General features: G+C 51.8%; 1 protein-coding gene across 1 annotated transcript in view; it reads right to left on the reverse strand.

Annotated features, from left to right (window-relative positions):
- XKR6 (XK related 6) overlaps positions 1-10827 on the reverse strand; it is a 167954-nt gene extending 157127 nt beyond the window's left edge. Inside the window, exon 1 of the mRNA XM_068183155.1 lies at positions 10018-10827. Coding sequence (XP_068039256.1) covers positions 10018-10745 — 728 coding nt within the window. The 5' untranslated portion in view covers positions 10746-10827. The remainder of the gene's footprint in view (positions 1-10017) is intronic.
- Positions 10828-13198: the final 2371 nt, after the last annotated feature.

The raw sequence follows: 13198 nt of genomic DNA on the forward strand, positions 1-13198 counted from the left end.
GCAGGTTCTATTTTATCCCCCCATTAAAGCAATAAAGTGCCTCGAAATATTGCTAAGCTGGGATACAGAGCTTAGTGCTACTTAACATATTAATATACATCCAGGGGGGTTAATTTAATTTGCATCTGGATGAGGGTCTTCTCTCCTCCCTGGCCCCTATGGTCTCCCCCTACACTTCCAGCTGGATATCCATGCATGCTTCTCCCCCATTTCAAGGGATGGATATGCAATGCTGAGGTTGGACATAAATTCTGACATGTGCCACACACCTCTGGAGCCAGAGGACATCAAGCACATCCATGCACAGCTTCATACACACAGATTCCCAGTTTAAACCATGTTTGCCTGCCCCTCAAAGCTCTGATGTCTGAGTATTTGATTTTCTGTTGGATGAAAATGTCCAATTCCTGCTCTCTGAACATCAAACAAAATCTTCTTGGAAATGTAAAATCGTCCCATTTTACTCTAACAGCACATAAATCCCATGGGAAGGGATTTGCTGTTGAAAGTCACTGAGCAAGGAGCTGCTGAGGCTGAAGAAGGGGCTCTTCCTCCCAGCCTTGGCTCTCTCCATGCTTTCTCCACGCTACGGTGCCATGAGCTGTAGTTTTCCGAATATAACCTCGCTCTTCCCTGTGATAGAAGATAAGTGAATCTTATTTTAGGAAGCCCTTCATCCTTTTAATTAAACAAATTTATATCACTTCTCCGTATCTCATAGCCTCCATTATCTTTTGTGAACTCCTACAATTCTGTTGTAAAGATATATTGAAAAGCGTTAATTGAGATAATCTCTGGAATTCAAGAGTTGTTGTATTTTTAGCCATGTTTTAAAACTATTTTCCCTTTGTTTCTGGAATGCCTCCCATCCTTCCTCCCATGCCAGACTGTTTACATTATTTAAATGCCTTCTGCTTATACCACTCTTTACAATTTTTACTTCAACAACATCGGCCTCCGTTGCTCTTTTTTCCCTCGCTTAGACATAACTGGGATGAATTCCAATCCCAAACTCAAAACCACTCCTGGTGCTTTACTGCTGTCTTCTGTGTTTGGTAGATCAGGCAATGTATTCCTGCCATCCTGTCATCCAGGGCTGCCTGTGTGGAGGATCCAAGCATGAGGAGCTAAACTGATCTTTTTTTACAAGAGAAAATGGGAGAATGGTGATTTTCCCAGAGACCAGAACTCTTTAAACTCACAGGGATATGTGACATGTCCCTGTTTTAGGAGGTGATCCTGAGCCACCTTACCGGAAGGATGGGGGAGCTCATCTCTCCTGGACTTTTTTGGAGAGATGTGATGTCCAGTGTCCATCACAGAAGTAAAATATGATCCTGCTCCCTGCCACAACAGAAAACCCCACAGAACCCTATGAGCTGAGGGAGGTTCTGGCAGCTGGACACCATCCTCCCTCACTCAGGTTTGGGTTTTTCCCACAGGTTTAATTAGCAAAGTGATAAAGGCAGCTCCAGCTGCCAGAGCCTTTTGCATCATGGCTCCTGAGGAGATTTTAATAAGAGTTCTGCCAAAATGGTGAGAATTTTATGGGAAACTTCTCCCACATCAAGCCAACCTGTGAAGTAGAAAAGGTGATGTAGCTCAGCAGCTGACAGGAGTATTCCAGCATGAGCTGAGACCTCTGCAGTGTCCATTTAAACCTGTTCACAACAGGCTTGGTTTTCCTAGAGCCCATTCACTGACCATCTACAGGGCACAGAGGCTGCATTTTAGGAGAGATTCCTGTCTTAGTCCTATTTCCCGTGGGGTTTTGGGGCAGGGAAAAGATGCCTATTCCCTCAGCCCATCCTGTGCAAAGGGGGGTACTTAAAGAGGGTGTGTAAAAAAGAGGAAGAGTGACTTTTTACATGGGCAGATAGTGATTGGATAAGTGGGAATGGTTTTAAACCAAAAGAGGAGAGATTTAGGTTAGATATGTGGAAGAAATTCTTTCCTGTGAGGGTGGGGAGTCCCTGGCCCAGACTGCCCAGAGAAGCTGTTGCTGCCCCTGGATCCCTGGAAGTGTTTCAGGTTAGGAAGGACAGGGCTTGGAGCAACCTGGGGTAGTGGAAGCTGTTCCTGCCCATGGCAGGGGGTGGAACAGGATGGTCTTTAGGGTCCCTTCCAACCCAAACCAATCTACAACATGATTCTATTCCGTGATAACACAGGGATATTTCTGTGGGATGCCAAAATCTTGCTGCAGGTAAACCAAATCAGAATGGAGCAGAGGAAGAGGAGGTCATGATAAAGGCTCTGGGCTTGAAAACAGAAGGTTTCAACAAAGCTGCCAGTTCTGCAAAACATCTTCTGTGCAGCTGAAGTCACTTAAGGACAGACTGTGAATGTTTCAGAGGTGAACCTGAGCTCTCCAAATAAAGGAGATGTGACAAGCAGCACAGTCTTCAGGTTCCATTATAGTTTTGGGGACACATTTGAGCTGGCCTTCTGCTCTATTTTTTTGACTTTTGGCCAAGATTTGATTTTCTACCTGGTTCACGATATGAAAGTAAGGAATAAAACACCCATTTATACTGAAATAATGGAAGTCCATCAGTGAAATTTGTTCAGGGATGGACACATAGCAACTCCTGAGACTCCTCCTCAGCACTGTGAATGTGGTTCCTCTGCTACAGCATTTCCATATAACCAAAAACAGGCTGAAACTGGAATACAGGGTGGCTGGAAATGTACATCCCAAGTGGAGAGAGTGACAAAAAATATAAAAATAAAAATCTATCCATGGAGAGATGCAATGGGCTGCTCCTAGGACACAGCTAAATGCTCAGTCCCACAATCCAGAAGATTTTGGGAGCATCTTTGACACTGCAGCTTAAAGGATATGGGATGTGCCTGATGTTCTGTCTTGCAAAGACCAAGCAATTTCACTCCGCAGGGTTAAAAACAGAAAGTGTTCCTCCCTCCATCAGACTGCTGCTAGGTTGGAGGATTTTCTAAAGATCCTCCTCCCCTGGAAAGCTCTTTCCCCATTTTCTTGGAATCCTCTTTGGAAAAGCATCTCAGTGCCCTAAAGCATCACAATAGGCTTGGCCATCATTCTGAATCCCAGCACATCAGAAGAAGGTGGGTCAATGAAGAGACAATATTTGGCACATGTTCTTTGCTTACGCCTTTAATTACAATTTAATTTTCTCTCTAGCAAAGCCTTACTCTTACTCACAATTCCTCCTGCCTAAAAGCTTCCAGGTGTTAAAACACTGCCTTGTACTACTGCTGATTTTCACTACAGTCAGGTGGTAAAAATCAAGTCAGGATTCAAGGAAAATAAAACAAAATTAGTAAAGAGTGAAGTTGTGTGAGGGATCCAGATTTTCCACAGGCTCACCTTCATTCCCCATGGAAAATTACACATTTGACATCCCACTTCTGCTCCTTGCAGTCTCAAGGCAGAGCAAGCAGCTCTCCTCCAAAGAGATGCTTTATCACCATCAGTTCTTCCTCCATCCTTTTCATTAAAAGAAATGCTCCCTGAATAACCTACATTTGTTCGGAGAGGAGAACCACTGCAAGGAATAAAGCTGGCTCAGTGCAGCTGAAAGCAAAATGGAAGTGTCTGGAAAGGTGGAAAATACAGAGCCTGGAATTTTAACACACAAAAAATGGCGAGCCATCTTTCCCTCCTTCCCTTGGCACCCTGCCTCCCCTCCACCAGGAAAGGCACTGTCAGGCTGCCACTGGCATTAGAGATAAAGCCATAGGGAGAGTGGAAAAAAAATAAACAGCTGTTTTTCCTGGAGTTCAGCTTGAACAGCTGAAAAGGGATGTTGTGGTCAAGGACCACATGGGTGGGAGCATTTAGGAAAGCAGCCTGCAACCCAACTTCAAAGCAGATGGGTTCCATTCCAGTTTTTGGACTCCTGGAGATGCTGTACCCAAAATACCTTGCAGCAGTGTCTTTACCTTGAAAGTCATGGAAATTTTATGCTGGTTCCAGTAAGAACTAAGTCAGGTCACCCAAGCAGTTCAGCTCCCCTTTCCTCCTCCCCAAAAACCAGGGCAGGTGGGGTGATGAGCTGCTGTCACTGCCCAGCCACAGGGCACCATGTAGCTCTACCTCAACAGCATCCAAGAGCAAACCAAACTCCAGTTTCTCCTCCAAATCCCACTCCCCACCTGCCCAAGCTATGCTGTCTCTGCAGAAACACTAGGTTGCATGGGAAGGGGAGTTCCCAGCAAGTCAGGGCAGATATTTTTTCTCCCAAGGAAAGGTGTGGAGAAATCTCTGCCCTCCCAAGGCTGGCCCAGCAGATCCGCTCCAACATCTGTGGTTGGACCCCCTCTAGTGGGAACCACTCAACAAGACACGGAGCATCACCACCACCCACCACCCATGGAGACCCCACTCAAGGGATAAAGCCCTTCTTCCATCGTTATTATGATTATTATTATTATTTCCACTCTCTCACAACCTACATGCTCTGTAGATGTTGTTGGACCTCTACACCCACAGCCCAGCACTTCCTTATGGAGATCCTGCAGAAATGGGGGTGGAATGGGAAAGTTTTTTGAAAGGGAGAACAACCTCACTGGAAAAAAATATAAAAAGTTATACCCCAGATCTGATTTTGTAGGGAGAACATATTTATCATCTATCCCAGAATGTCTTCCCTCTGCCAACTTGTCAAAAACTGACAAAACTCCATAGTATAAAAGCAAGCTGTTAAAACTTGGCTAAAAGGAAAAACTCAGCTGCCAGACAAGCTAACCAGGAAAAGCTGAAAAAAATATTCCAACGTGCCAAGGAAGGCAGTAAATTTACAGAAAGGCTCTACAGAGCTGAACATCCCAAACGAAGACAAGAAGGCAGCATTAGGTCAGCAGGTTCTGGTTCATCTGCTGTGTGACAAGCAGATGGCTTCCACTTTGAGGGATTCGGGCAGAGAACTTCAGAGTTGTAGCTGCCTGTATTTCTAAACTATTCAAAATAATGTGTCTCTAACTCACAAAGTTCATCCCAGACAAAGTATTTTAGGAGAGACTGAATCCACTCAACACAAAGTCATTAAATGCCACATATTCCATTTAAACCCATTGATTCATCCTTCCACCTCCGAAGATGAACAGCTCACAGATTTGGTCTTTCCACTAATAAAAATGATGCCAACTCTCTGCCTAAATGTTAGGAATTTCTCACCATGTACATATACAAGACAATTTTCAATGTCACAACAGTGACAAGGGTTGTTGTGGTTTGCTGGGGTTTCTTGTACAGAATGTTTTCCTCCTAGATCTGTATTCAAATCTGTTTTGATTTGAATAATAACAAACCCCATAAATAGAGCACATTCATGTCCCAAAACTCACCATCACTGATAGCTTAACAGACACAGAGAGATTTCCAGCTGGTCAGCATTCATTTTAGCTCAGCTCCACATCCCGTTAATCCAATGGAATCCAATAATGTTTGCTTTAATAGCACGGCAAAACACAAGGGATCGGACTTTCCACTCTAAACTCCCTATTCCAGGGCAGCATCCATGACCCAGTAACCCACTTCCAGCAGAGGTTAAGGAAAGGTACATCAGACAGGGAAGTTCACTCCTGTCATTCATACAACCCGTGCCACTACTCAAGATACCAAAACTTCTACTTCTCCTGAATTTACACGGCTGAACAGCTCCAGCAAAAGCAACAGCCCTGTCTTCACCCTGTTCCCAGCAAAACCACAGCATCCCTCCCCAAGGAACAGCCCTTGGCAGCTTGCACTGCAGCACCTCTATAATGAGCATAACGTGCCCCAGCTGGCATCCTTCACTTTTTGGATAGTCTGGATGAATTGTTCAAATCCTCAAGACAATCTTAGATTTGAGAGGAAAGGTGAATATTGTAGGTTTATGCAGGTAAAAACCCCAGGAGCTGAGCTTTATTGGTGGGAATGGCATTGGAGATCAGACTACTTCCAGCAAGAATTCAAAATATATGTATCTATACACACATGTTTTTACTATTTTTCCAACAGCCACTACAGACAGACAGTATTAACACATCCTTCAGATCCCAGCTGAACTAAAAAAATCACAAAAACCCCAGGAATATCACTAAGTCCCCCCTCAGCACTCGCACTGCCCCCTCAGCCCTCCTGCCTGGTCACGATCCACCCTCTGAATACGACACAAACAGACAAAGCCCCCATCCAGACTGTTCCAAAACAAGCTCCTTCTCCCACAATCCTGACAAAATGAAGAGACAGCCTTGCTAAAATAAGATCCCGATGTATATTTATATTTCTGCCATAGAATGCTATTTATTCACCATCTTATTGGCGAGTCTTCCCAGTATTTACGAGAAGAAGCCGCCACAGGAATTGTGTCATCCCTCAAAATCCAGACGCAGATTTACCTAACGTTTTCAGAATTCCTGTACTACTCCAACCTGCCCCCCTCCAATTCTCCACGGTTTCGCTCCCAGCTGCTGAGCAACACCCACGACATCCCCTACGTAAGGTACGATCCCAGTTTACGCTCCATGCAGCGGCAGCGCGGATCCGTGATCCTACGGGAAACCAGGCTCGGAGCATTACGCACTGAACTTAGCTGTCCTAGGTTTTCCTCCTCCATCCCCATGCCTAAACTTCTCCCCAGCACGCAGCGATTGCACTGCAGGCAAAGGTGGCCGAACCAGTGTGTTCCAGTATTAATCCCATCACTGCAACTGAGATTGATTTTAATGGCGTTGGCAATAGCTGTAGTGGGAATGCAAAAAGACACCCTCGTGGAGGCTGCTCCACAGATCCCAGGAAGTTAATTCTGGCTCTGGTCAGATATTGGGAGTCAGCTCCATACTGTCCAGTATGCCTTAAGGAGTGGGAGCTGGGTGCTGGTGGGATTAGAGATCAACAGGAGAGAAAGCTCCCTGATTCACCTAACATGATCTGGGCTGCAGCACTCCTTATCAGTCCCCTTTGGCATTCCCAGCTCTGCACAATCTCAGAAGCAAATGTTTTTCCTCTGCATTAGCATAGCAGGAAAAAGTCTGGGCAACTTAAGCTTTGTTTCTTCCTATTACCCAAAAATCAGCCCCCTACATGCATCCCCTCTGTCCCTGCTGCATCACTTCGGCATCCCCCTCCCCACGCGCTCACTCAAGCGTGCCATGGCATGGGGTGTTTGTGCACAGCTAAAACGCAATCATTTCTTCTGCCTGACTCCAAGAAAGGAAAAATCCAACTTGCCAGAGGAGCATCTGCATTGAGAGCCGCTTTTGCTGACGGGATCAGCACTTGGGAGTACCAGGGGAAGCAGCAGAAAGGGTCGCGGACCAATTCATCATCCTCACACACACCACCCGCAGACATCCCCCTCCCGCCACCCCCCAGCCCAAATCCCGGCTGTAAAAAACCCATAAAAATAGAATAAACCCCCAAGCAGAAGTTGAGAACAAATGTGCTTTGAACACTGCACAAATGACATTGAAGATGCAGAAGAAACATGTATTTGCTGTTGCACTGCATGATTGCATGGGCTTATTTCCTACGTACACATCTCACACACCCTTCCCACGCAGATCCCCTCCTCTCCACCCCCGCGGCTTCTTCAAAAAAAATTGGGAAAATAAAAATCTTTGATCCCTAAGGATTATTTTAAAACCTACAAACGCCAAGCGACCCCCATCTGGAGCCTCTTCCCTACAGCCTGACCCATCCATGATGTGGAGGGGGTGCAGCCACCATGCTGTGACACAACCCAGAGTTGCCCCTCTACCCCCACCCCAAATCTCACACCCCTTCCACGTTAACGACCTGCGCCCCAGCTCAGAGGATGCTGGGCCACGCCGGGATTTTACAGCTGTCCTTACACCACCTCTCTCCGTAAGCCCGACATCTCTGTGGCAGTGTTTGCATCCACAGGCTTTCATCCTGGAGAATCCCTCCCTGCCTCCTCCCACCTCTCTTTTTGGGGAGGATAACGTAATTTCCAGCTCGCACTGGAGGATGTTTTTTTATTCCAGCCGAGTCCGAGGTCACTTCCCACACTCGTCCTCCGGCCAGTGTCTCCTCCACCCCAGGACCTCTCTCTCTGGCCAGGAACAATCCCTATTCTTGACCTTCAGGCTCACACCGACAGCCCCACCGCGGCCGTCCCCACGGAGGAGGCTTCTCTTTCCTCCAAAGCCACAGCCGAGGCATCACGCTGCGTTTTTCCACTCCCACCACCCGCTCCTTCGGTTCAAGGGGAGTCAGCGAGCCAGCAGCTCCCGCTCCACTGGCTGGGGAGAGGCTCTCGAGGATGGATCAGACCCTCACCCCTCATCCCTCCAGGATCTGTGCCAGAAGGACACCGACCCTCTGGAACCAGCACGTCTCAGTGCTCGGCAGCCACGGGTCCATCCCCCTGCAGACCCTTTCTGGAGCAGCCCCTGCATTCCATTGGGTCCTTTCCTGGCTGCCCCTGGCTCCAGGAGAGGGGTGGTGGGGTGAGTCCCCTCCATTGCCACAGGACCTTCCACTGCAGCGTCTGCCACTGCCAGGGTCACCCCCAGCCCCGGGCCTGTCCTGAAGGGAAGAGAAGCTCCATGACCCCTCTCCCCATCCTGCCCCATGTCTGTGGAGCATCATCTCATTCCCACGTAGCTAAAATCCCTTCTATCCCACACCATGGGGGGCACAGAACTGTGTCCCCTCCAAGCTGTGAGATGACTAGCCCTATTCTCCTCTCCTCAGCCCCACATGCTCATTGGGGAGGGCGCATCTCTGCTCCCTTTGGGTTTTTCTCAGTGAAGAAGGGGTCACCCCAAATCTCCACGTGGGGAGCACCACCTCATGTCCTGCTTGTACCAACCAATGCCACTCCTCCCACCTCAGCCCCACAGACATATTTTGGAGGAACTTCTCTTCCCCTCAAATGTCCCTCAGCACAAGGAGGACCTTGACACCTCCTCCACCGTGGGGAGCACTGGCACCTCAGACCATGAGTGACAATAACCCCTATCTCAGCCCCCAGGCTCATTTTGTGGGAATCGCTCCTCCCTTTGGGTCTCTCGTCACTGAAAGATACAGTAACCCCCAAATCTCCCCTCCTTCTCCACGTGGGGAGCACTGAACTGACCACCACCACCTCACAAAATGAGGTGACACTGAGCCATGTCCACCTCACACCACATGCTGACAACAACCCCCATCTGCCCTACCTCAGCCAGGGACAGTGACCCATGTCCACCTCAAATCATGAGGTGACACTGACTCCCATCGGTCCCACTTCAGCCAGGGGACAGCAATCCACCTCAAGCCATGAGATGACACTGCTCCATGTCTGCCTCAAACCATGAGGTAACAGCAATGGCCATCTGGTCCACCTCAGCTAGGGAACAGTGACCCACCTCAACCTATCGAGGTGACACTGACCCCCATCTGTCCCACCTTGTCAAGGGGACACTGACTCCCATCAAACCATGAGATGACTCTGACCAACCTTAAACCAGGAGATGACACTGATCCACGTCCACCTTGGACCATGAGGTGACACTGACCCATGTCCACCTTGGACCACGAGCTGAGAGCTCCCCACCTCATCCCGGGGACAGTGACCCATTTTAAACCAGAGGGTGACACTGACCCATGTCCACCTTGGACCACAAGCTGAGAGCTCCCCACCTCATCCAGGGGACAGTGACACATTTTAAACCAGAGGGTGACACTGACCCATGCCCATCTTGGACCACGAGCTGACAGTCACCCACATCCACCTCAAACCAGGTGCTGACAGCCACCTACAGCAGCCCCTCCTCGGCCAGCGCGCATTGACCCACGTCCACCTTGGACCACGAGGTGACACTGTCCCCGTCCATCTCAAACCAGGAGGTGACACTGTCCCCGTCCATCTCAAACCAGGACGTGACGGTGCCCCACATCCCCTTTGGTCCAGGGGCTGACGCTGCCGCACGTCCCCCTCGCACCGGGCGCTCGCAGTCCCCGCTCCCGCCCCTCCGCGGCCGCGGTCCCCGACCCAGCGCACCGCCCGCCCCGCCGGGGGCACGGCGGAGTCCCCGGCCGCCCCTTACCTCCAGACCTGCCCCATCTGCAGCAGGTGGATGACGGACTGCCAGACCCAGACGGAGATCCTGCAGAGGCGCTGCGCCCCGGGGGTGGCGGTGCCGGCGGCTCCTCCTACCCCGCCGGCGGGTCCCCCACGCCGGCCCGCGGTCCCCCCCATCATGGGCGGCCCGCGGCTGCTGAGCCCCTGCACGGCGCCCAGCCCGCCGCCCGTGTAGTCCTGCACGAACCAGCGGAAGCTCAGGATCTGCACCAGCACCGAGGGCAGCAGCACGAAGGCCAGGGTGAGGCCGCACCACACGTAGTCCCGCCGGCCGTAGTGGTGCAGCGCCAGCCACAGGTCCGTGCCCACATCCCCCAGCAGCACCAGCAGCGCCAGCACGATCCACAGGCAGTCCAGCCACGGCCGCTCGGCCGCCTCGCCGCCCTCCGGCGGCCCTTCGGCGGCGGCGGCGGGGGGGCGCGGGGCCAGCGGCTCGGCGGCGGCGGTGGCGGCGGCCCGCCCGAAGAGGTTCCGCAGGCAGGCGCTCCGGCAGCCCCAGTAGCAAGACGACGTGTTGCAGCAGTGGCAGATGTGCAAGGAGCTGCTTGCGCCCGGCTCCTCCGCCACCTCGGCCGCCGCTGCCCCGACGCCGCCGCCCGTGGCCGCCGCCGCCTCGTCCAGGTTGTGCAGCTGGGCGAAGCCGCTGCCGCCGCCGCCGCCGCCGCCGCCGCCGCCATCCGACTTGGCCGCCATCTTGCTGCCGCCGCCGCCGCGTCCCCGGCCCGTTCGCCGGGCGCTCGCTCGCTCTGCCCCCCCCGTGCCCGCTCCCCCCGCCCGCCGCTTCCGGGGGCGGCGCTTCCGCGGCGCGCGGGACGGGCCGGGGCCGCCTGGCGGCGACAGCGACCGGCGGAGGGAGCGCGGCGGGGCCGGCGCGGACGGGAGGGAGCGGCGCCCTCCACACCCCGTGCCGCGGGTACGGACAGCGTCCACCGCAGCGGGATGCTCCGTGCCCCGTCCGAACGGGCCCGGGGAACTCACAGGGATGAGGCCTGGAGAAGGGGAGGCTGAGGGGGGACCTCACCGCGATCTGCAGCTTGCTCGTCGGAGGGGAGAGGAAGAGCAGGCGCCGGGCTCTGCTCGGTGCTGACCCGGGACAGGAGCCGAGGGAATGGCCTGGAGTTGTGTCAGGGGAAGGTTAGGTTGGATACTGGGAAAAGGTTCTAATCCCGAGAGGGTGACTGGGCACTGGAACAGCTCCTCAGGGAATGGTCACAGCACCAAACCTGACGGAGCTCGAGGAGCACTTGGACAGCGCTCTCAGGCGCAGGGTGGGATTGTTGGGGATGCTCCTGTGTGGGGCCAGGAGTTGGACTGGATAATCCTTATGGGTTCCTTCCAGCTCAGCTTATTCTGTGATTCTCTGGACAACCTCTGCCCTCACAGATCTCAACACCCTCACAGGGAAGAATTTCTTCCTAAAATCCCATCTAGCCTTGCCCTTTTTCAACTCAAAACCATTCCCCCTTGTCCTGTCATTCCATGCCCTTGTCCGACGTCCCTCTCCATCTTTCTTGGAGCTCCCTTACAGAGTTAGGTTGGAAAAGACCTCTGGCATCACTGAGTCCAACTGTTAACCCATGGACATTATCACACCTAAACTGTATCCCCAAGTTCTACATCTATACACACGGTTTGAAAACCTCCAGGGGTGGGGTTTCCACCATCAGGTTGCCTTGGGCAGGCTGTTCCATTGCCTGAGCGCTCTTTCCGTGAAGAATTTTTTTTCCAAATACTCAATCTAAACCTCCCCTGGTACAACTTGAGATCACTTCACAGAATCACAGAATCACAAAATCATTTACATTGGAAAACACGTCTCAAATCATCAAGTCCAACCTATGACCAAAGACCACCTTGTCAACGACAGCAGAGAACTGAGTGCCACGTCCAGTCATTCCTTGAACACCTCCAGGATGGTGACTCCATGACCTCACTGGGAAACCTGTTCCAATGTCTAATCACCTCTTTTGTGAAGAAATTCCTCCTAATGTCCAACCTGAACCTCCTCTCCAGCCACATAATCCCTAGGCTCTAAGATCTCCAGGGTTCTCTTCTCCAGGCTGAACAACCTCAGTTCTTTCAGCCTTTCCTCATAGGTGTTCCACCTCTTTAGTCATCTTGAAATAACAAAATCTACACTGAATCATAGAATAGTCTGATTTGGAAGGTACACACCAGTCCAACCTCTGACCTTGTACAGGACATCCCAGCTATCCCATCTGGTGCCTGAGAGCATTGTCCAAATGCTTCTGGAGCTCTGGCAGCCTTGGGGCTGTGCCCATTCCCTGGGGAGCCTGCTCAGTGCCCTACCACCCTCTGAGGAAGAACCTTTCCCTGATACCCAACCTAAGTCTTCCCACAGCTCCAGCAATTCCCTGGGTCCTGTCTCTGTCACTAGGAGCAGAGAGACTGGAGCTGCCCCTTGGAGGAGCTGCATCCCCCAGCGAGGGCTGACCTACATCTCCTCCACCTGAGCAAATACAGTGACATCATTTGCTTCTTAAATGCCCCCTGACCCTTCACCCTCTTCCTGGCTCTCCTCTGGACACTTAAAAAGTTCCACTGTTCTTCTTCCCCCAAGGCCCAAGTGCTGACACCACCACTCCCCAGACCAGCCTCAGCTGGACCCCCTTGTGCTGACCCCATCCTGCTCCCAGATCAGCTCCCCAGTCCAGTGTCAACTGCCCTGTTCCTGTCCAACCTCAAATCCCAAGATCACCACTCAGTTCGTCCTCAGCCAGGCTGCATTCCACCTTCCCACTTCCAGCAGCTCCCAGATCCCTGGCAGATCTGGGACCTCCTCTGGGGTTTTTTTGCCTTTTTCCTTTCCATGGATGTGGTGGGGAAGGGGGGCTCCTGTCCCACCCCATCCCACAGGTCCCACTCCTGTACTCAGAGGGTGGTGGAGCTGTGGCTTCCCCATCCCTGGAAATGTTCAAAGCCAGGTTCGATGGGACTTGGAACAACCTGGGATAGTGGAAGGTGCCTCTGCCCATGGCAGTGGGTGGCACTGGATGAGTTTTAAGGTCTCTTCCAACCCAAACCTTTCTGGGATTCATTCTCTGTTGATAACAGCTCTCTCCAAGCACACCTTGGCACCCTGACCTCACACCACCTTGCTGCCTTCTCAAATCCCCCACCTTGCT

The sequence above is a fragment of the Anomalospiza imberbis genome, chromosome 3, assembly GCF_031753505.1.
Source record: "Anomalospiza imberbis isolate Cuckoo-Finch-1a 21T00152 chromosome 3, ASM3175350v1, whole genome shotgun sequence".
Taxonomy (NCBI): Eukaryota; Metazoa; Chordata; class Aves; order Passeriformes; family Viduidae; genus Anomalospiza; species Anomalospiza imberbis.